Genomic DNA, 23,628 nt, shown 5'->3' with positions numbered 1-23,628 from the left:
TTTTCAGTAGGCAACCGTAGTTTGGTTATATTAGAATTTTGAACAATTAATTTTTGAAAACCTATTTTAATAGAATTCAGAGGCATTGAGCAGAGTGTATTCAAAACTGTATAAAGAGGCTGAAAAGATAAAAAAATGGAAAGTAAGTATAGAAGCTGAACTGAAACAGAAAGAAAATAAGTTGCAAGAAAACAGAAAGATAATTGAAGCACAGCGAAAAGCCATTCAAGAACTGCAAGTATGATAAAATTTTGAATTGTAAACATAGTATAGTAAATCTTATCATAATACTGTTGAAAGTAGAGTATTATTTGGGATAAATTGCATTGATCTTGTTTTTGTGATGAATATTTTAAGGATAATGCTTTTTAAAAGTTACATCAATACTGGATACATTTTAACTTTAAGAATAAGCATAGAGGACAAGTTGTATAATGTTTAGTGCAAATGATTAGGGAAATAATAAATCACTTTATATAAAAATTGATTTAATGATTCTAATTTTTATAAAGAGTTTCAATTTTTATTCCTATTGATGTTTTATATAAATATATTCTCTTAGAGTACAATAGTTGCAGATAACACTTTAAATTTTAAACTGTGTAACTATTTATTTATTTATTTTTTTGAGAGAGAGTCTCCCTCTGTCACCCAGGCTGGAGTGCAGTGGCACCATCTCAGCTCCCTGCAACCTCCGCCTCCCGGGTTCAAGTGATTCTTCTGCCTCAGCCTCCCAAGTAGCTGGGACTACAGGCACCTGCCACCACGCCCGGCTAATCTTTGTATTTTTAGTAAAAACGGGATGTCACCATATTGGCCAGGCTCATCTTGAACTCCTAGACCTTGTGATCTGCCTGCCTCGGCCTCCCAGAGTGCTGGGGTTACAGGCGTGAGCCACCGCGCCCGGCGGAAACTGTGTAACTTTTTGTGTAGCATAAAGTGAAAAAAATGTTAAAATGTGACATTGTGTTAGCACAAAGATAAAACATTACTTCAAAATATTTAGAGAAGATAATATTGCATTAAAATATTGTTGAATGTTTTTTGGAGATGATTTAGCCATCTTTATTTTAGATTGATGAAGGCCATATTCTTAAAGGAAATCATAAGCTATTACAAAAATGTTTCATTTTTATGTGGAAAGAAAATTCTTTTAGACTATTGTGCATTAGTAAAGAAATACTGCTTAATGATTATATTCATGTTTATTTTTGCTAATAAGCAAAATGTGATGAACTGTTCTGTTTTATAAATTAGTTTGGAAATGAAAAAGTAAGTTTGAAATTAGAAGAAGGAATTCAAGAAAATAAAGATTTAATAAAAGAGTAAGTAGTAATTTAATGAATTTGTTCTTTCACATTTTTTATTCCAAATTTACTACTAAAATAATTTTCAAAAATGTATTGAGCACTTTCTATATGTTATATAATATGAATTTATAAGTAGAATTATATCTGAGTGCTATGGAAAAAGGAAGACATACATTCTTGTGTTTGGCAAACTGTGGTCACTGACTAACAGCTTCCTTTTTAAAATGTCAGGCATCAGGAATAAACATTCCTTGGTGTCAAAAAAGATGCCTGATAATTCTGTATCTGCAACTACCTATGTATGTTGTCTGTTTCACTGCTGCCTTGAGTACAGTACTTACAAAATAGGGCTTAATTTAGTTCCAAGTTAATTCTTACTCAAATTCCTGTTTTTGAAAATGTAACAGTTTATTTCTACAGAAAAATGATAAGTTAGAAAATTAAGTCTAACTGCCATATGTGTTAGTAACTTCAAGATAGTCACAGGTCTCATTATTCACATAATGAATGCCTAATCAGAAAGTTACCTTATTTTGTGTTTTGAAGGTTAGACATATATTAATTTGTTAATGAATGGCCCAACCTATTCTCATTATTTTCCTTAGGTAAATCTAGACCTGTCTACTGAAAATTTATTGATAGCAACTTGGGTAGAAACTTGTTAAGGAGCTGTCACTTTTATTTGTTTATTTTAGTGGCCAGTTACTAGAACTTTTACTTTTAAAGGGAGGCAATTACTAAATCATCTTTGCTAGTAGTATAGTCAACCCACTGTTTCTTCATATAGTCATTTATGAATAACGTGATATATACCAAATATTATAATATTTTAAAAATTTCTTAAAAATTGTAACAATATATTTCATAACACAATGTGATTTTGCTTTGGAATCAGATTACACACAGGCAAACTCTTTCTTTTGTTTCAGGAATAATGCCACAAGGCATTTATGTAATCTACTCAAAGAAACCTGTGCTAGATCTGCAGAAAAGACAAAGAAATGTAAGTATCTTTCTTGTTTTATGTGATTTTATTCATTTATTTTACTGGTAGAGGTGGAGAGGGGAAGAAATTGTCTTTTTAATTTTTGGAACCAATTCTGATTTGAACAAATTATATGTGCCTCAGACTATTTTTATGTAAGTAATAAGGAGAGTCACAGTTCTTTGAGTTTTGAAAGCTCAAAAATTTTTGAAAGGTAATATATGTCAAAAGGTATATTCTTGGTATTTATAGTTAATCCTGGTTTCAGGTAAGGTATGATTTTGAGACTAATCTTTGTCTGGAACAACTAGGAAATTCAATCAAGAATAAGATACATAGCCATGCTCATAATAGAAAATAGCAGTAGAGGCTTTGCTAAAGCCATTGTATTTATGAGCAGTGGTGCAATGTTTATATTCAATCTAAATAGAATTATCAAATTTTTCCTAAAGAAACATTCTTTTGAAATATTACAATATGGTTGTGTTGTGTATGTGAAAGAACAGTGTAAAAATTTTTAAGCATGTTTTCATTTTTTTAAATTGTAAAGTAGGATTTTTTTCCCATTTTGATGAAAAAAAAATGTGTGATTATAAAAAATAATAGTCTTTATTTTTGCCATAATTTGACACTGACTTTACTTTGTTTCTGCCAAGAATCCATTGGGAAATACTGTCTGCCTGCTTTTTCAGGATAGTCTCTATTTTTCTTCGGTAAAAATTTTAATTTGTATCATGCAGCTTACTACTTAACAGCTTGGGCTTAAGGATTAGACAGCCTGTGCTCAAATTTAGACTTTCAGTCTTTGTCCACCTGGGGAGCTTGAATAATTTGAGTAAATTATGTAGTCTCTCTGTCACTCTGTTTATTAATTAAATGCCTCTTAGTATTGTCCTGAGAATTAAATGTTAATAAATATGCTTAGAACAGTGCAAAGTGCTCAATAAATGTTGGGTATTTTATTATTATTATTATCGTTATTTCTAACATTGACTGTTAGGTGTTTTATTCTTTTTTTTTTTTTTGAGATGTAGTTTCGTTCTTGTTGCCAAAGCTGGAGTGTAATGGTGCAATCTTGGCTTACTGCAACCTCCGCCTCCTGGGTTCAGGCAATTCTTCTTCCTTAGCCTTCCGAGTAGCTGGGATTACAGGCACGTACCACCACGGCTGGCTAATTTTTTGTATTTTTAGTAGAAACGGGGTTTCACCACGTTAGCCAGGCTGGTCTTGACCTCCTGACCTTAGGTGATCCTCCCATCTTGTCCTCTCAAAATGCTGGGATTATAGGCTTGAGCCACGGCGCCCGGCCAGGTTTTTTATTTTTAGTCCCTGCCTGTAGTACCTTGCTTTTTAAAACTATATATATCTTCCAGAATGTACCATGCCACTACCAGCTCCTCTGCTATATCCTGTGTATTCAACATTCAAGATTAAATTTTTCTGCCTAGATATAAAAAGTGGTGAAAAGTACAGTGATAGGGTAAAAGGATAGTGCATTGGCTATCTTGCAGAAAATAACTTGGGTTAGAGAGACAAGTCTGATAGTTCTTTCTTTTTTTTCTTTCTTTTTTTTTTTTTTAGATGGAGTCTCACTCTGTGGCCAGGCTGGAGTGCAGTGGCACAATCTCGGCTCACTGCAACCTCCGCCTCTCAGGTTCAGGTGATTCTCCTGCCTCAGCCTCCTGAGTAGCTGGGACTACAGGCACCTGCCACCACGCCTGGCTAATTTTTTTGTATTTTTAGTAGAGACGGGCTTTCACCATGTTGGCCAGGATGGTCTCCATCTCTTGACCTCGTAATCCACCCGCCTCAGCCTCCCAAAGAGCTGAAATTACAGGCGTGAGCCACTGCGCCTGGCGACAGTTCTTTCTTACATTTAGTTTTTAGCTAAGTTAGAGATCAGATGGTGAGGAAGGTTTAGAGAACCCAACATTTTTCAAGCTTGTCTCTTTAATAGACTAAAGTTGAGGTATGTCTTGATGTGACATGTAGAAAGTTTTTTTTTTTTAAAGTCTTGATACTTGCCTTATTATTAGTGTAAACTCTATACAGATTCTTGCCTTAAGTTGTTGACCAGTCTTTTTGTTATTGTGGTGCTTTTTTCTTTCTTTTATTCATTCATTCAATATTTTTTTTAGCGCCTGCTATGTCACGAAATCTTCTAGATGCTGATGAAAAACAGCAGTGAACAAAGTCTCTACTCTTACAAGAGTATATATTCCATGGTGTATATGTGCCACATTTTCTTTATCCATTCTGTCATTGATGGGCATTTGGGTTGGTTCCAAGTCTTTGCTATTGTAAATAGTGCTGCAATAAACTTGTGCATGTGTCTTTATAGTAGAATTTAATCCTTTGGGTATATACCCAGTAATGGGATTGGTGGGTCAAATGGTATTTCTGGTTCTATTTCCCTGAGGAATCACCACACCGTCTTCCACAATGGTTGAACTAATTTACACTCCCACCAACAGTGTAAGTGTTCCTAGGCTGGGCACAGGGGCTCACGCCTGTAATCCCAGCACTTTGGGAGGCTGAAGCAGGCAGATCATGAGGTCAAGAGATCGAGACCAGCCTGGCCAACATGGTGAAACCCCATCTCTACTAAAATACAAAAAAAATTAGCTGGGCGTGGTGGCACACACCTGTAGTCCCAGCTACTTGGGAGACTGAGGCAGGGGAATCGCTTAAACCTGGGAGGCAGAGGTTGCAGTGAGCTGAGATCATGCCACTGCACTCCAGCCTGGCAGCAGAGCAAGAGCTCTTCTCAAAGAAAAAAGTTCCTATTTCTCCACAGTCTCGCCAGCATCTGTTGTTTCCTGACATTTTAACAATCGCCATTCTAACTGGCGTGAGATAATATCTCACTGTGGTTTTTGATTTGCATTTCTCTAATGACCAGTGATGATGAACTTTTTTTCATATGTTTGTTGGAAGCATAAATGTCTTCTTTTGAGAAATGTCTGTTTATATCCTTTGCCCACTTTTTAAATGGGATTCTTTTTTTTCTGTAAAAGAATGAGTTCACATCCTTCGCAGGGACATGGATGAAGCTGGGAACCATCATTCTCAGCAAACTAATACAGGAACAGAAAACCAAACACCAAATGTTCTCACCCATAAGTGGGAGCTGAACAATGAGAACACATGGACACAGGGAGGGGAACATCACACATTGGGGCCTGTCGGGAGATGGGGGCAAGGGGAGGGAGAGCATTAGGACAAATACCTAATGCATGTGGGGCTTAAAACCTAGATTATGGGTTGATAGGTGTGGCGAACCACCATGGCACGTGTATACCTATGTAACAAACCTACACATTCTGCACATGTATCGCAGAACTTTAAAAAAAAAGAGTATACAGTCTAGTGAGGGGGGAGGATACAGATCATAGTGAATAAATAAAATGTATGTTAGGTGATAACTGCTTAAGGAGATAATATTTTGGGACAGTGTGATTGGGAAGTTTTTTCTGATTAAGTGACATTGGGTAGAGACCTGAATAAAGTAAGGGAGTGGGCCATCTATTTTGGGAAAGAATATTTCAGGCAGAGGAAGCAGTTAAGTGCAAAGTCCCTGAGATGAGAGCCTGTTCAATCTTTTCAGGTCACGATAATGAGGTCACTGTTCTGTATTTCTGATTCTGTATGTATTTTTCATCTTTTTTCTCACTGTACTCCACTCAGGATACTTTTTTCTTTTTTTTTTTTTTTGGGGCGGGGGGTGGTCTCACACTGTTGCCCAGGCTGGAGTGCGGTGGTTCCATCTTGGCTCACTATAAACCCCGCATCCCAAGCTCAAGCAATCTTCCTACCTCAGCTTCCCAAGTAGCTAGGACTACAGCCGCACAAAACCAGGCCTGTCTAATTTTTGTATTTTTTTAGAGATAGGATTTCGCCATGTTGCCCAGGATAGTCTCAAACTCCTGAGTTCAAGTGATCTTCCCACGTTGGCCTCCCAAAATGTTGGGATTATAGGTATTAGCCACTGCCCTGGCCCACATAATTTCTTCTAACCTCTCTTCTAGTTTACTGATTTTGTATTTAGTTACTTCTTGTCTGTTTTAAAATTTATCAGTTGATGTCTTTTTTTTTTTTTTTTTTTTTTGAGACGGAGTCTCGCTCTGTCACCCAGGCTGGAGTGCAGTGGCCGGATCTCAGCTCACTGCAAGCTCCGCCTCCCGGGTTCACGCCATTCTCCTGCCTCAGCCTCCCGAGTAGCTGGGACTACAGGCGCCTGCCACCTCGCCCGGCTAAGTTTTTGTATTTTTAGTAGAGACGGGGTTTCACTGTGTTAGCCAGGATGGTCTCGATCTCCTGACCTCGTGATCCGCCCGTCTCGGCCTCCCAAAGTGCTGGGATTACAGGCTTGAGCCACCGCGCCCGGCCAGTTGATGTCTTAATTTCTGTTACTGTATTTACTGGTTGAGTATTAGCTGGTTCTTTAAAAATTTGTAGGGTCACTTTCCAGAATTTTAAGTTCTTTGCTGACTTTTTAAAGCTCTACTTTTTATCTCTATGAACATAATAAACATAGTTGTATCCAGTAATGCCAATGTCTGGAATATCTTGGGGTCCATTTCTGAGATTTTTTTCCCATAGATCCTAGTTTTATTGGTTATCTCATCAACTATCTTAGGTAATAATTATTAATTTGAGACTTAGAATGGTTAAATTTTCCTAGTTCATTGAATGTTCAGCAATTCTGGATTATGTCCTGGACATTTTGAATATTATGTTGTGAGAATCTGAGTCCTCTTCAGATTTCCTAGAGAATGTTTGTTTATTTTCTAACAGGCAGTCAGCTCACTTAGGTTCATAATAGGTTCTGTCTTGCCTTTTCAGTGTGGGAGTTCCAATATCAGTTCAATTTTTAATGCCTTTGCTGTGCTGCCCCTGGGTCTGTTTAATGTATGCTCTACTCAAGTATAGTTCTGGGTCTACTCAAGGATAGTTCTGGGTTTTATGTAGATTCCAGTTTGCAAAGCTTTTGTCCCATGCATATATAACCTCTCCCATTATCAACATACCTCACCAGAGTGGCACATTTGTTACAATTGATGAACCTACATTGCCACATCATGATTGTCCAAAGTTCATAGTTTACATTAGTGTTCACTCTTGGTATTGTACATTCTATGGGTTTGGACAAATATATCCCCCATTATAGTATAATACAGAATAGTTTCATTGCACTAAAATTCTGTGTTCTGCCTGTTGATTCTCTACACCTTACCCTGGTAACCACTGATCTTTTAACTGTCTCCATAATTTTGCCTTTTCCAGAATGTTAGGTAGTTGGAATCCTACAGTATGTGGCCTTTTCAGATTGGCTTCTTTCACTTAGTAATATGCATTCAAGGTTCCTCCATGTCTTTTCATCACTTGATAGTTCATTTTTTAAGCACTGAATAATATTCCATTCATTGTTTGCACATACCACAGCTTATTTATCCATTCACCTACTAAAGGACATCTTGGTTGCTTCTAAGTTTTGGCAGTTATGAATAAAGCTGCTATAAGTATCCATGTGCAGGCTTTTGTGTGGACATTTTAAACTCCTTTAGGTAAATACCAAGGAGCACAATTCCTGGATCATATGGTAAAAGTATGTTTAGTTTTGTAAGAAACTGCCAAACTGTCTTCCAAATTGGGTGTACAATTTTTATTTCCACCAGCAGTGAATGAGAGTTTCTATTGTTCTATACTCTCACCAGGATTTGGTGTCGTCAAAGTTCTGGATTTTGGCCATTCGAATAGGGGTGTGTATTGGTATCTCGTTGTTCTAAATTGCATTTCTCTGATGACATATGATGGGAATCTTTTCATATGATTATTTTCCATCTGTATGTCTCCTTTGGTAAGGTGTCTGTTAAGGTCTTTGGCCCATTTTTAAATCAGATTGCTTATTTTCTTATTGTTAGTCAACAATAAGAAAAAAGACTTAACAATTTTGAGTCTTTGTGTATTATAGAAAACAGTCCTTTATCAGATGTTTCTTTTGCAGACATTTTCTCCCAGTCTGCAGCTTGTATTCTCATTCTCTTGACATTATTTTTTGGAGAGCAGAAGTTTTTATTTTTATTTATTTTATTTATTTATTTATTTATTTATTTATTTATTTATTTATTTTTTGAGACGGAGTCTCGCTCTGTCGCCCAGGCTGGAGTGCAGTGGCCAGATCTCAGCTCACTGCAAGCTCCGCCTCCTGGGTTCACACCGTTCTCCTGCCTCAGCCTCCCGAGCAGCTGGGACTACAGGCGCCTGCCACCTCGCCCAGCTAGTTTTTTGTATTTTTTTAGTAGAGACGGGGTTTCACCGTGTTAGCCAGGATAGTCTCGATCTCCTGACCTCATGATCCGCCCGTCTCGGCCTCCCAAAGTGCTGGGATTACAGGCTTGAGCCACACGCCCGGCGAGAGCAGAAGTTTTTAATTTTAATGAAGTCCGGCTCATGAATTATTTCTTTCATGGATTGTATCTTTGTTATTGTATCTAAAAAAAAAAAAAAGTCATTGTGATACCCAAGATCATCCAGGTTTTCTCCTATTTATCTTGGAGTTTTATGGTTTGTATTTTACATTTAGATCTATGATACATTTTTAGTTAATTTTTTTTAAGGTTGTAAGATCCGTGTCCAGATTTTTTTTTTTTTGCATGTAGATGTCCACTTGCTTCAGCATCATTTTTTGAAAAGACCATCTTTTCTCTATTTTATAGCTGTTACTCCTTTGTCAAAGATCAGTTGACTATTTATTTGGGTCTATTTGTTACTCCCTTGTCAAAGATCAGTTGACTATATTTATTTGGGTCTATTTCTGGACTCTCCATTTTGTTCCTTTGATCTCTTTGTCTCTTTTCCCCACTAATCCCTCACTATGTTGATTACTGTAGCTTTATAGTAAGTCTTGAATTTGAGTAGTATCAGTTCTCCAACTTTGTTCTTCTCCTTTAATGTCGTGTTGGCTCTTCTGAGTCTTTTGCCTCACCATATAAACTTCAGAATCAGTTTGTAGATATCCACAATATGACTTGCTGAGATTTTTACTGGGATTGCATTGAATCTGTAGATCAAGTTGGGAAGGACTGACATCTTGACAATATTGAATCTTCCTATCCATGATCATGGAATATTTCTCTATTGATTTAATTATTATTTGATTGTTTTCATCAAAATTTTATAGTTTTCCTCATATAACTCTTGCACATGTTTTGTTAGATTTGTGCCTAAGTATTTCATTTTTTTTTGTATACTAATGTAAATGGTATTGTGTTTTCAATTTCAAATTCCACTTATTCATTGCTGGTGTATAGGAAAATGATTGACTTTTGTATAGTATATTGACCTTGTATCATGCAACCTTGCTGTAATTGCTTATTAGTTCCAGGATTTTTTTGCTGTTGATTCTTTCAAATTTTCTGTACAGACAGCTATGTTATCTGTGAAAAAAAATAGTTTTTATTTCTTTATTCTCAATCTGATTCCATTTGTTTCCTTTTTTTGTTTTATTGTATTAATTGAAACTTTAAGGACAATGTTGAAAAGAATGGTGAGAGGGGACATCCTTGCGTTGTTCCTGATCTTAGTGGGAAAGCTTCTAGTTTCTCACCATTAAGTATGATATTAGCTATAGATTTCTGTAGATATTCTTTATTAGGTTGAGCAAGTTTCCTTCTATTCCTAGTTTACTAGGAGTTTTTATCATGAATGGGTGTTGGACTTTGTCAAATAATTTTTCTATATCTATTGATATGATCATGTAATTTTTTTAGCCTGTTATGTGATGGATTACAATAATTGATTTAAAATGCTGAGCCAGCCTTGCATACCTTGACTGCATTCCATTTGGTTGTGTGTTGTATAATTCTTTTTATACTTTATTATTATTATTTTTTTTTGAGACAGGATCTTGCTCTGTTACCCAGGCTGGAGTGCAGTGGCTTTTCACAGGCATGATCATAGCTCACTATAGCCTTGAACTCCTGGGCTCAAGTGATCCTCCTGCCTCAGCCTCCTCAGTGGCTGAGACTATAGGTGTGTGCCACTGCACCCAGATAATTTTTAAAATTTCTTTTTAGAGATGGGATCTTGCTGTGTTGCCCAGGCTAGTCTCAAACTTTTGGCCTCAAGCAATCCTCCCACTTCAGTCTCCTGAGTAGCTGGAATTGGGATTTTAGGTGTGGGCCACTGTGTCGGCTCCTTTTATACATTATTGGATTTGATTTGCTAATATTTTGTTGAGTATTTTTGTATCTGTGTTTGTGAGAGATTATTTGTCTGTAGTTTTCTTATAATGTCTTTGTCTGGTTTTGGTATTAGGGTACTGCTGGCATCATAGAATGAATCAGAAAATATTCCCTCTGCTTCTATCTTCTGAAAGAGATAGTAGAGAATTGGTATAATTTCTTCCTTAAATGTTCGTAGAATTCACCAGTGAAGCTGGCAGGTCTGGTGCTTTCTGTTTTGGAGGGTTATTAATTATTGACTTAATTTCTTTAATAGATATAGGCTTATTCATATTGCCTATTTTTAATTCTGTGAGTTTTGGCAGTTGTGTCTTTTGACAGTTGGTCCATTCCATTTAGGTTAGCAAATTTGTGGGCATAGAATTGTTCATAATATGTCTTCATTTTAACATCCGTGGGGTTTGTATTGATGTCTCCTTTTTCATTTATGTATTAGTAATTTGAATCTTCTCTCTTTTTCTTAGCCTGGCTAGAATTTATTGATTTTATCGATCTTTTCAAATAACCAGCTTTTGGTTTCATTGATTTTTAAAAATTATTGATTTTCTGTTTTCACTTTCATGGTTTTTACTCTAATTTTCATTACTTCTTTTCTCCTTCTTAGTTTGGATTTAATTTGCTCTTCTCTTTCTAGTTGCCTACAGCAGAAATTTAGATGATTGATTTCAGATAGTCTTTTCCAATTTATGCATTCAATGCTATAAATTTTCCTCTCAGTTTTTCCTGTATCCCACAGATTTCGATAATGTGTGTTTTAATTTTCATTTAGTTCAAAATATTTTTGAATTTCTCTTGAGATTTCTTCTTTGACTCAGGTGGTATTTAGAAGTGTCTTGGTTAATCTCCAGGCATTTTGTGATTTTCCAGCTATCCTTCTGTTATTTATTTCTGGTTTAATTCCATTGTGATCTGAGAGCAGATACTGTACAATTTATAATCTTTTAAATTTGTTAAGGTGTGTTTTATGGCCCAGAATATGGTCTATCTTGATGAATGTTCCATGTGAGCTTCAGAAGACTATGTATGTTATTGTTGGATTAAGCAGTCTGTAGATGTCAAGGTGATTGATGGTTTTATTGAATCCAACTACAGGTTAAGCAGCCCTAATCCAAAAATCCCAAATCTAAGATACTCCAAGATCCAATTGAGTGCCAAAATTGATGCTCAAAGGAAAATGCTCATTGGAGCATTTCAAATTTTGGATTTTCAGATTGGGGATGCTCGACTGGTAAACACAATGGAAATATTCTAAAATCTAAGAAAAAATCTGAAATCTGATATATTAATTGTTCTGGTCCCAAACATTTTGGATAAGGGACACTCAACCTACATGTCTTACTGATTTTCTGCCTGCTGAATCTGTCCATTTCTGATAGAGTTGTTGAAAGCTTCAGCTATAATAGAGGATTAATTTATTTCTCCTTGCAGTTCTACCAGTTTTTGCTTTATGTATTTTGACACCGTATTGCTAGACCTATACATGTTAAACATTGTTATATCTTCTTGGAGAATTGACCCAAAAGCATTTTATTATTATTTATTTATTTTTTTGATACAGAGTGTTGCTCTGTCACCCAGACTGCAGTGCAATGATGTGATCACAGTTCACTGCAGCCTTGAAATCCTGGGCTCAAGGGAATATCTTACCTCAGCCTCTTGAGTAGTGGGGACTATAGGTGTGTAGCACCATGCCTGACTGATTTTTCTATTTTTTGTAGAGGTGGATTTTGCTATGTTGCCTAGGCTGGTCTCGAACTCTTGGACTTAAGTAGTCCTCCATCCTCAGCCTCTCAAAAGTACTGGGATTACAGGCATGAACCACTGTGCTCAGCTGTAAAAGCATTTTGAAATGGCCCTCTTTGTATCTGACAACTTTCCTTGCTTTGAAGTTGGCTGTGTCTGAAATTAATATAGCTACTCTTTTTTATATGATTATTTGCCGTCTGTATGTCTCCTTTTGTAAGGTGTCTGTTAAAGTCTTTGGCCCATTTTTTTAATCAAGTTGCTTGTTTTCTTATTGTTGAATTTTAATCAACAATAAGAGAAAAGACTTAACAGTATTTGAGTCTGTATATTATAGATAACAGTCCTTTAAAAGATGTTTCTTTTGCAGACATTTTCTCCCAGTCTGTGGTTTGTATTCTCATTTTCTTGACATTCTCTTTTGTAGAGTGGAAGTTTTAAAATTTCTTTTGATTAGTGTTAATATGCTTTCTTGTGATTAGTGTTAATATGGTATATCTATATCCATTTACTTTTATTCTAGATGTGTTTTTACATTTAAAGTGAGTTTCTTATAGACAGCATGTAGTTGGGTATTGTTTTCTGATCCACTCTGACAATCTCTTAGTCGGTCATTTAGACTATTGTCATTCAAAGTGATTATTGATATAGTTGGATTATTATCTACCATATTTATTACTGTTTTTCTATTTGTTGTCCTGTTCTTTGTTCCTATTTTTGTCTTTTACACTTTTTATACTATTTGTGGTTTTAATTGAGCCTTTCCTGTGATTCCATTTTCTCTCCTTTCTTAGAATATTAGTTATACTTCTATTTTTACTTTTTAAAGTGATTTCACTAGAGTTTGCAATATATATTTACAGTAATCCAAGTCCACTTTCAAATAACCCTCTACTGCTTCAAGGTTTCTATGGGTACCTTATAATTCTTTCCTCCCATCTTTTATTTTTTTCTTTTTTTTGGATACAGAGTCTTGTTCTGTTGCCCAGATTGGAGTGCAGTGGTGCCATCTCAGTTCACTGCAACCTCCACCTCCCGGGGTCAAGTGATTCTTGTGTTTCAACCTCCTGAGTAGCTGAGATTACAGGTGCCCACCACCAAGCCCGGCTAATTTTTGTATTTTTAGTAGTGACAGGGTTTTGTCATGTTGGGCAGACTGGTCTTGAACTCTTGACCTCAAGTGATCCACCCTCCTCCGCCTGCCAAAGTGCTGGGAATACAGGCTTGAGCCACCATGCCTGGCCTCCTCCCATCTTTTGTATCATTGCTGTCATTCATTTCTTTTATATAAAGCATAAATAAGCATTTATAATCTAATACATTGTTGCTATTTTTTGTTTTGTTTTGTTTTTTTGAGGCAGAGTCTCATTCTGTTGCCCAGGCTGGAGTGCAGTGGCATGATCCTGGCTCACTGCAACCTCTGCCTCCTGGGTTCAAGTGATTCTCCTGTCTCAGCCTCCTGAGTAGCTGGGATTACAGGCATGTGCCATGACACCCTGCTAACTTTTGTATGTTTAGTAGAGATGGAGTTTTGCCATGTTGGCCAGGCTGGTCTCAAACTCCTGACCTCCAGTGATCCACCTGCCTTGGCCTCCTAAAGTGCTGGGATTACAGGCGTGAGCCACTGTGCCCGGCCCGTTGTAGATATTACTATTTTTGACAAACTTATATGTTAGACCAATTAAGAATAAGAAAAATAAAAGTTATTTAGCCTTCACTTATTTCTGCGTTGATGCTCTTTTTTTCTTTCTTTCTTTTTGTTTGTTTGTTTTTTTTTTTTTTTGGTAGAGATGGGGTCTTGCTATGAACTTCTGGCCTCAAGTGATTTTCCCACCTCAGCCTCCCAAAGCACTGGGATTACAGGTGTGAGCCACTGAGACCAGCTGTTGCTCTTTTTTTTTTTTTTTAATAGAGATCTGAATTTCTAAACCATTTTCTTTCTCTTTAAATAATTTCTTTTAACATTTCTTGGAAGGCAGGTCTGCTGGCAACACATTCTGTCAACTTTTGTCAGAGAAAGTCTTTATTTCTTCACTTTTGAAGGATAGTTTCTCAAATTACAGAATTCTGTGTTGCTTTTTTTTTCCCTCTCAACATTTTAAATATTTTACTCCATTCTATTCTTGCCTGCATGGTTTCTGAGGAGAAGTCAGATATAATCTTTCTTTTTGCTCCTCTATAGGTAAAATGTTTTTTTCCTCTAGCTTTATCTTTGATTTTCTGTAGTTTGAATGTAATATGCATGGGTATAGTGTTTTTGGCATTTATCCTGCTTTCTGTTCTCTGAGCTTCCTGGATCTGTGATTTGGTGTCTGACATTAACTTAGGGGAAATTCTCAGTCATTATTGTTACAAATATATTTTTTTTATGTTCCATTTTTTCTTTCTTCTCCTTCCGGTATTCCCATTCACAACTACTTTTCGTAGTTGTCTCACAGTTCTTGGATATTCTGTTCTGTCCTTTCTAGTCTTTTCTCTCTTTGCCTTTCAGTTTTTGAGGTTTCTGTTGAAATATCTTCAACTTCAAAGATTTCTTTCCTCAGCTGTGTCTAGTCTACTAATAAGCCCTTCATTTATTCGTTTTATTTTTTTTTAGAGACAAGGTCTTTCTATGTTGTCTAGGCTGGTCTCCAACTCCTGGCCTCAAGTAATCATCCTGCCTGAGGCTTCCGAGTGACTGGGATTATGGGCCTGAGCCCCCACACCCACAAGCCCTTCATTTCTGTTACAGTGGTTTTGAGCTGTAGCATTTATGTTTTGAGTCATTCTTAGAATTTTCACCTATCTCTTTAAATTGCTTATCTATTCTTGTGTGATGTCTACTTTATCCATTAGAGCCCTTAGTATATCAATCACAGTTGTTCTAAATTACTGGTCTGGGATAATTCTGACATCCTTAATTGTATTGGAGTCTGGTTCTGATGCTTGTCTTGTCTTGTCAAAGTGTATTTTTTGCCTTTTAGTATGCTTGTATTTTTATTGTTTTGGATAGCTACACATGATGTACTGGGTAAAGGAATTGTTGTAATGTGCTGGTAAAGTATAGGGGGAGGAGTGTTCTATAGACCTGTGGTTAGGTCTCAGTTTTTCAGCAAATTTTTGCCTCCAGACTATGAACTTCATAAATACTTCTCAGCCCTTGCATCCCGCTCCTCCTTAGATGGGACGGGGTGGGTAGAGTGGGCTGCAGTTGGGAATTTCCCATTTTCCATGTGGAAGGCTAGAGGGGGATGGAGTTGGATATTTTCCTTACTTCACATGGAGGACTAGAGCTGTCTGGAATTGGGTATTTCCCTTCCCCCAGGTTAGTTAGGCTCTGACAAATTTCCAACAGATTTTTCTCTCCCAAGGGAGGCCTTGTTAAGAACAGGACACATTGGCATAGTTCAAAATGGCTTTTCCTGCCAGAAGCACAAGGGGATGTTTTTCCTATATTCATTGTGAGAAACCTGGTAGAGCTCCAGAAGGTAAAACTCACAAGAATCTGGGCCCTCTCTGATGACTGGTTCTCCATAGAGGTTTTATTATTTTTATTTTTTTGAGATAGAGTCTTGCTCTGTTGCCCAGCTCACCGCAACCTCTGCCTCCTGGGTTCAAGCGATTCTCATGTTTTAGCCTTATGAGTAGCTGGGACTGTAGGCATGTGCTACCATGCTTGGAGAATTTTTGTATTTTTAGTAGAGATGGGGTTTTACCACATTGACCAGGGTGGTCTTGAACTCCTGGCATCAAGCAATGTGCCAACTTCCGCCTCTCAAAGTGCTAAGATTACAGGCATGAGCCACCACACCCAGTTTCCACAGAGTGTATCTCTCAGATTTGTTTACACTGAATTTCCAGCAATGCATCAATTATAGTTCAGGTTTTCTTTCCCTGACTCTGGTGCCCACAGAGTTTTCTGCTCATGGGTTTCTGCCCTGGTAAGTTATGATTCTCTCTGTGTTTGCCTGTCTCTCCGATTTTGGGGTAGTTTGCCCCGCGACTTTACTTCTCTTAAGATTTGAGAAGAGTTGTTAATTTTTTAGTTTGTTTAGCTTTTTACTTGTCATTAGGATGGAGCAGTGACTTCTAAGATTCTTCACATCAGACTGGACCCAAACAACTTTTGATGCAACTTAAAAAGACCCAGTAATGATTTAGATAACCCAATGTTCATCATTAACACAGAATTTTAAATATTTTAATGTTTTCCGGAGGCATTTTGAGCATTATCTTGTTGATATCTTATTTTAAAATTTAATTTTGAAATTTTTATATTAACAACAGATGAATATGAACGGGAAGAAACCAGGCAAGTTTATATGGATCTAAATAATAACATTGAGGTGAGTGTTAATGAAATCTGAGTATTTTAAACATAGAAATTTCTAAGCAAATTATAGTGATTACCACAAACATATGGACAACTATTCTTACTGAAAAGATTATTATTTATTTGTTGATATATTATTGTATCACTAATAAAATTCCTAAGGTTCTATACTATGAGCATTAATGTTTTGTTATGTAGTAGCTTTTTGATTTATATGTTAGTGACATCACTTAATTTATCAAATATTTGCTGACTCTTGTCAGAAATCAGCACATTGTTATACATAACCATTAATTTGAAAACAGATAAAGTATTATTCATCTGTGTCTGGCTTCTGTTTACCTTTGTTATCTCGTCTCCTGTCATTCTTCACTTTGCTTTTCTGCTATAGTCACTCTTTTATGTTTCTCAAATTTGCTAAGCTCTTTCTGATGGTGCTTCTTTGAATTTGTACCTTTTCCAGAACTTTTATATCTAAGGTCTTATACACATTTCTAAAGTTCATTTTTCTTTTTTTGTTATTCTCCCCTTAATACTTTATCTAAAATTTCTATTTGATTATTCTATATATATCCACCTAATTTAACTTTTCTTAAGAACACATAAAGCTACTTGGCATTTATTTGATATATATATGTGTGTGTGTGTGTATTTGCATTCTTTTTTACACTTTATTATAAGTCCCAGTAGGGTAGAGACTTTGTCTTCTATCCCTATTGCCTAAAACAGTTCCTGGCACATAATAGGCACTCAGTAATTAATTAATTAATTAATTAACCTGATTTTACAAAGCAAGATTTGTTGAAAGCTGAATGAACACATGCTGCCAGATGATGGAAGTGTAACTTCGGATTCATGTTGAGAGGCCTCACTTTAGTGGAGAAGACATAAATAAATAAGCACAAATAAATATGAAATTACAGATTTTGATACATGCTATTAAGTAAATGGCTGGTGTACCAACAATCCATTTGCTGCTGTTTTGTATTGTATAACATGTTGCCAGTGCATTTAAGCATTTGGGAAACTAACATAAGGCCCTCTTAATACATTTTTAGTAAGTAATTCAAATTACAATTTTTAATTATTCCAAATTGTGTGGTTTTAAATTTAATGATCACATGATACAAATTTGATAATATTTTCATAGTTTGAAGAAAGCTATTTGAAAAAATCTAAGTGTGATTCTTAAAAGTTAAACTTTATATTTCAGAAAATGGTAACAGCTTTTGAGGAACTTCGTGTGCAAGCTGAGAATTCCAGACTGGAAATGCATTTTAAGTGTAGGGATAGGGATCTTACTTAATTTTTATATTACTGTTTTGCTATTTATATTTTTATTGGATTCCATTAATGTTTTCATCTCTTTAGCCTGATGCTCTCAACTATTTTCTATTTTCTTTATTTCTGTAAGCCCTCTAAATCTTGTGGAATGTGGCAGGGAATTAATATTTGTTAAAAATAGTTTTGGGCTTTAAAACTATGTCTTTCATGAAATCAAACTAATTTTATTTTTTTTAGAAATGTGATTTGGTCTCTTTTTACATATCTTGGTATAGTATGCATGTTAAAATAATTTTATATATATCATATTATATCTACTTAAAGCCTGTTGTTTCAGATTAGTGTGTTTTAGAGGATAAACTTTTATATATAAGAATTGTAAAATTTTAGGTTATTATAACTGATATTATTTATATTTAGTATTTTACTAAACAGAAAATAAGGAAGAAAACAGCAATTTTAACCCATTACAAACTTTTAGAGTTTAATATAATTTAGAGATAAAGAGGTGAAATAAACTTTAAATTTTGTTTGTAATAGAAATGTGATACAATTATGTTATGACATTACAGTATATTTGTTTTATTTTTAAAGTAAAGGAAGATTATGAAAAAATCCAACACCTTGAACAAGAATACAAGAAGGAAGTAAATGACAAGGAAAAGCAGGTTTTTTAAAAAAAAAAACTCTTTGTATTCTTTATATTTGCTAATTCATTAACTACTTAAAATTTCAAAAGAAGTTTATATTTGCTGAATGTATGATAAATTCCTATGAGAGAATTTTAGTATTATACATATCTAAATATTTAACCTTTAGATTCACTTAATTTTTGTTGACTCAAATATGTACTCACTCTAGCTTTTTTTGCGTTTTAATCAATTATTCTATAATATTTATATCAGTAATAGGATATTGCCTCAAAATATATTATTTTGTGAGAAATTTTGTTCAGACAAAAACTTCATAAAATGTATAAATGATCATTGACTACTCAACTTACATTTTGCAGTTTGTTTTGAAATGTGCTATTCATAATACCAATGAAGAGGAACTAAAATATTCTGTTGCTTCTTTCTTTTTTCTTTTTTAGCCTAAGAAAACAAGACACAGATGCTTTTTTATATTAATGTCACGTAGTGGAAGACTTGAAAATGTTAACTCTATATCCTTTGGCATTCACAAGAATGTTTCAGATTATTATTATGCCATCTCTATCAGTTTCAAGTCTTTTGCTTCCCAAATGGAAAGCAATATATATAATAGAATCCTTTTCTATTTCTCACTATATTTGCAGTTTTTCTTGTCTGATTTGCCACAAGATGTCTTCTAACCTGGTTAACAGGGATATCTACTTAATAATTTAAAAAATTAATTCACAGTACAGAGAGGATAATAAAAACCACAAAAATAGAGTGAAGTACTAAAACGCTTTTTGGTGTTCTAGGTGCATGGGCAGAGCTTACAGATTGTTGGGCTTCCTTCTAAAATGATGGCATGGCCAGCTAGTGCTTTTACTGAGGACTCCTAAATGTCGTTATTTGTAACAATTTTTTTTTGCTGGGGCTTTCTAAATTCTTGCTTGCGGATACAAACTTGGCTGATGGCATTCTGGAGCTGGATTGGGCAGGATAGCAAAGACAGACTGAATCTTACCATTATATATGTTGATTTTTCCATTATATATACCCCCACCCATCCCTGTGCCTGGAATACCCATGTTTAGAGATTGCCTTTTTCAATTTGATATGCCACTGTCTCTTACAAAGATATTAGGGCCAGTTCTCTGACTACATTGGCTGCCAGGGAGTAGAGTACCAGTGTGGGAGGGTTAAGTGGACCAGCTGAAAAACATGTAGACAAGTACATAAAATAATTGTAGGTATTATGAATGTTAAGGTGTCATATTTAACTTTTTATATTGATAATGTATTATTTAAATATTTTAGGTGTCACTACTATTGATCCAAATCTCTGAGAAAGAAAATAAAATGAAAGATTTAACGTTTCTGCTAGAGGAATCCAGAGATAAAGTTAATCAATTAGAGGAAAAGACAAGTAAGAATTTATATAAGATAATATAATGTACCTTATGTATTCCTCTTGTTATGTTCGAAATGTTGGCTTTCATTACAAGTTTGTTTTAATGCTTTCTAGTACTGTAATTCTCAATCTGAGTTGGTTTTGTTGGAGGAGGGCATAATAGATTAATCTGGGAAGCTTTTGTAAAATACATATACTCTTCTTTTCCCTTTTCCATGCTCTTACCTTTTTCAAATGTTTCAACTATATGCTCCACAAAGATAGAGACCTTGTCTTTTTTGTTCACTGACTTGAAACTGTTTGTTGCATTCCAAGTGTCGAGAACAGTGCCTGGCACATATAAGACACTCAAAATTAATAATATTATTATTTTTTGAGATGGAGTCCCACTCTATCACCCAGGCTGGGGTGCAGTGGCACAATCTTGGCTCACTGCAACCTCTGCCTCCTGAGTTCAAGTGATTCTCCTGTCTGAGCCTCCCTAGTAGCTGGGACTACAGGTGTGTACCACCACGCCCGGCTAATTTTTGTATTTTCTTGGAGACAGGGTTTCACCATGTTGCCCAGGCTGATCTTGAACTCCTGACCTCAGGTAGTCCACCTGTCTCAACCTCCCAAAGTTCTGGGATTACAGGCATGAGCCACTGTGCCTAGCAAAAATTATTTTTTGAATGAACAAATCGTATGGGAGCACGATGGAGAGAGTTACTGATTTTTCCCAGACAGAGACCTGTAGAAAGGCAGTAGGAAAAAACTGTTGAACTGTTTAAAAGTTTACTAGACAGTGAACTGGAGGAGACAATATAGGTGGAATAAATGGCTTGTGCAAGTCATGGAAGTAGAAATGTTAGGGTATATTTTTAGTAAACTGACTGGTGTGGCAATATCTTATTGAACTCAGGCAGATGAAATTGTAAAAGATTTGGATCCCTTTATGAAGGATCCTGAGTGTAGTGTCATGTTTAGACTCTCTTATTAGTGAATATTTTTCAAACTTTTCCAAAAGGCAGGACACTTAGAAGGCATAGTGTTTGTGAAACACCATGCACCTTGCAGAACATTATAGAGATCTTATGTTTTACTGTTCTTCAAAACGTTCTCTTTTCTTCATATGGCAAATGATTATCTGGTTTCTGCCAATCTATACCTGCTAATTTCATCTTACTGTCATCACTATGTGATATTCTCCAGATATATTGAAATAATTTAACTTCACTTATATTTTGTGATCTTTCAATCCCACCCCATGCTTTTGGCTACTACCTCTACTCAAAATGAATCTCTTCTCTCCACCCCACGTCTGTTGGCTAAATTCTTAGTAATGGCGTAAGCATTACCTGTTTGTCTGTCCCCTGTGACTAGGAGTGTCTTGAGGAAGGATTGGGTTTTAAATATCTTTGTAACTATAGTGCCTAGTATATTGTTATGCATATAATATGAGTTCAATAGTTGGATGAATGAAATAATATTTAATCTTATCATATAAACTGAAAAAAGTAATACATAACTATAATTCTATATGATTTCTGTAGACTCATACCCACTGAAATGTGTTCATTTAAGTGATTTTTCATTGTTTCCCATATGTGTGTATCTTCTGCTTATTTTTCTCTGTGTTCAGTGTGGATATTTTTTACTAATCTGTTATCTGATCCTGCCTGTGATATGTCTAATTTGCTTTAAACCCATCTACTGAATTCTTTACTTTAAATGAATCATATATTTTTCATTTTGAAGTTTCCATTTGATTACTTAAGAGTTCAATTCTCTGGTTAAGTTTTCTCCTCTTTTAAAAATCTCATTTTTCACCTCTTAAATATATATTCATCATTGATACTTTATAGCTATTCTCTGTTTATTTTAATATATGTCTCATCTGTTGGTTTATTTCTGTTGTTTCTTTTTTAAAACTGTGGTAAAATATGTGTGACATAAAATTTACCACGTTAATAATATTTAAGTGTCCAGTTCTGTAGCATTAAGTATGTTCACATTGTTATTCAACCATAACCACCATCTGTCTTCTCCAAGAACTCACCATCCAAGAACTCTTCATCTTGCAAAATGGAAACTCTGTACCCATTAAAAAATAGCATTCCATTCCCTTCTTCCTGCAGCTTCTGGCAACCACTATTTGATTTTCTTTCTTTTTACTTTTACTTTTTAATTTTGCTGTTTGGGCATTTGTTCTTATCCTTTGGTGTGCCCAGTAATTTTTAAAATTAAATTCTGTACATTGTAATAAGAAAAATCTTGGAGCTTCCCGAAGATGTTGTCTTTTCTCTGCTAGAGAGAAATTGGGTGTGTGTTGGGTTGATTATCTGAATCCAGTTAGAGACTGAGCTAAATGAAAGGAAACTGGCCAAGTATATAAGGTTTTTCAAGTCTTCAATTTTGTTTCTTTAGCTCTTTGAGACGTCTCAAAAGTAAGCTGGCTTTTCTGTTCCTTAGCAACAGGCCTCTCTGCCTGGTTTAAGACAACATCTTAGTCTTTTGTTTATACCCAGATCGGCAGATATCAGTTGTACTTTATCAGTTCACTTTCAGCATTTTCTTTTAAGAATCTTAGCCCATTTAGTCCTTTTATGTCATTCTGCCGTTTTTGGTTGTTTCCAGCGTGAGAGTTGGTATGCTACTAACTACTCCACCCTGCCTAGAAATATTCATTTAAATTAATTATGATCGGCTAATTTTTGTTTTTCTTTTTAATGTTTGCTTGTTATTACCTAATTTATTTTGTCACTTGCTAATAATAGTTGGTTCCTAAAGAGTATTAATTATCAAAAATTAAGTAGATAACAATAATATTTTACATGATTTCATTATTTCTTGTGGCTGAACAGTATTCCAATTTGTGTGTGTGTGTATATATATATATATGTATGTATACATTTCTTTATCCAGTCATCTGTTGATGAACACCAGTTGATTCCATATTGCTGCTATTGTGAATAGTGCTACAATAGGTGTATTTTAGTTCTATAGACAGGACATTATTATTACTGTTTTATACAGACAGTATTTATTTCATTTTACCCATGTATTTTTTTTTCAATTTCTTTGCTGTTTTTTTTTTTGTATCTTAAACTTTTCGTTCAGATCATTTTCTTTCTGTTTAAAATAGGAATATTTAAAATCTCCTTTAGTGAGAATATGTTTGTGATTAGCTGTCAGAGATTCCATTTGTCTGAAAATTTATTTATTCATTCTCATCCATAAAGGATATGTTTGCATGATATGTCTTTCTAGGTTGGCACACCATATGTTATTTTTAGACATTTCTTTTAGCACATGGAAGGTATTATTTTACTTTCATTCTTTCTTTCTTTTTTTTTTTTTTCGAGATGGAGTCTCGCTCTGTTGCCCAGGCTGGAGTGCAGTGGGACAATCATGGCCTCAAGTGATCCTCCCAACTCAGCCTCCCGAGTAAATGGGATACGGGCAGATGCCACTACACCTGGCTAATTTTAAAATTTTTTGTGGAGACAGGGTCTCACTATGTTGCCCAGGATGGTCTCAAACTCCTGGGCTCAAGCAATCCTCCTGCCTTGGCTTCACAAAGTCCTGAGATTACAGATGTGAACCACCACACCTGGCTTACTATGTTGGTTTTAAGAAGTCAGTAGTATCTTTTCAGATTTTCTTCATCTTTGATTTTTAGCATTTACAGTATAATATGTTTACTCATAGGCTTAGTTTTGTTTA

The 23,628-nt window shown here is 35.3% G+C and overlaps 1 protein-coding gene across 1 annotated transcript in view; it reads left to right on the top strand.

The window, feature by feature from the left end:
* Positions 1 to 23,628, top strand: part of SYCP1 (synaptonemal complex protein 1) — a 116,953-nt gene that overhangs the window by 3,013 nt on the left and 90,312 nt on the right. The window contains exons 5-11 of the mRNA XM_077950631.1: positions 74 to 238; positions 1,258 to 1,325; positions 2,240 to 2,313; positions 16,551 to 16,609; positions 17,810 to 17,879; positions 18,475 to 18,548; positions 19,830 to 19,938. Coding sequence (XP_077806757.1) covers positions 74 to 238; positions 1,258 to 1,325; positions 2,240 to 2,313; positions 16,551 to 16,609; positions 17,810 to 17,879; positions 18,475 to 18,548; positions 19,830 to 19,938 — 619 coding nt within the window. The remainder of the gene's footprint in view (positions 1 to 73; positions 239 to 1,257; positions 1,326 to 2,239; positions 2,314 to 16,550; positions 16,610 to 17,809; positions 17,880 to 18,474; positions 18,549 to 19,829; positions 19,939 to 23,628) is intronic.

This window comes from Macaca mulatta, chromosome 1 (assembly GCF_049350105.2).
Source record: "Macaca mulatta isolate MMU2019108-1 chromosome 1, T2T-MMU8v2.0, whole genome shotgun sequence".
Classification (NCBI taxonomy): Eukaryota; Metazoa; Chordata; class Mammalia; order Primates; family Cercopithecidae; genus Macaca; species Macaca mulatta.
The sequence above is the reverse complement of the archived record's forward strand: the minus strand, read 5'-3'. Positions and strand labels throughout refer to the sequence as shown.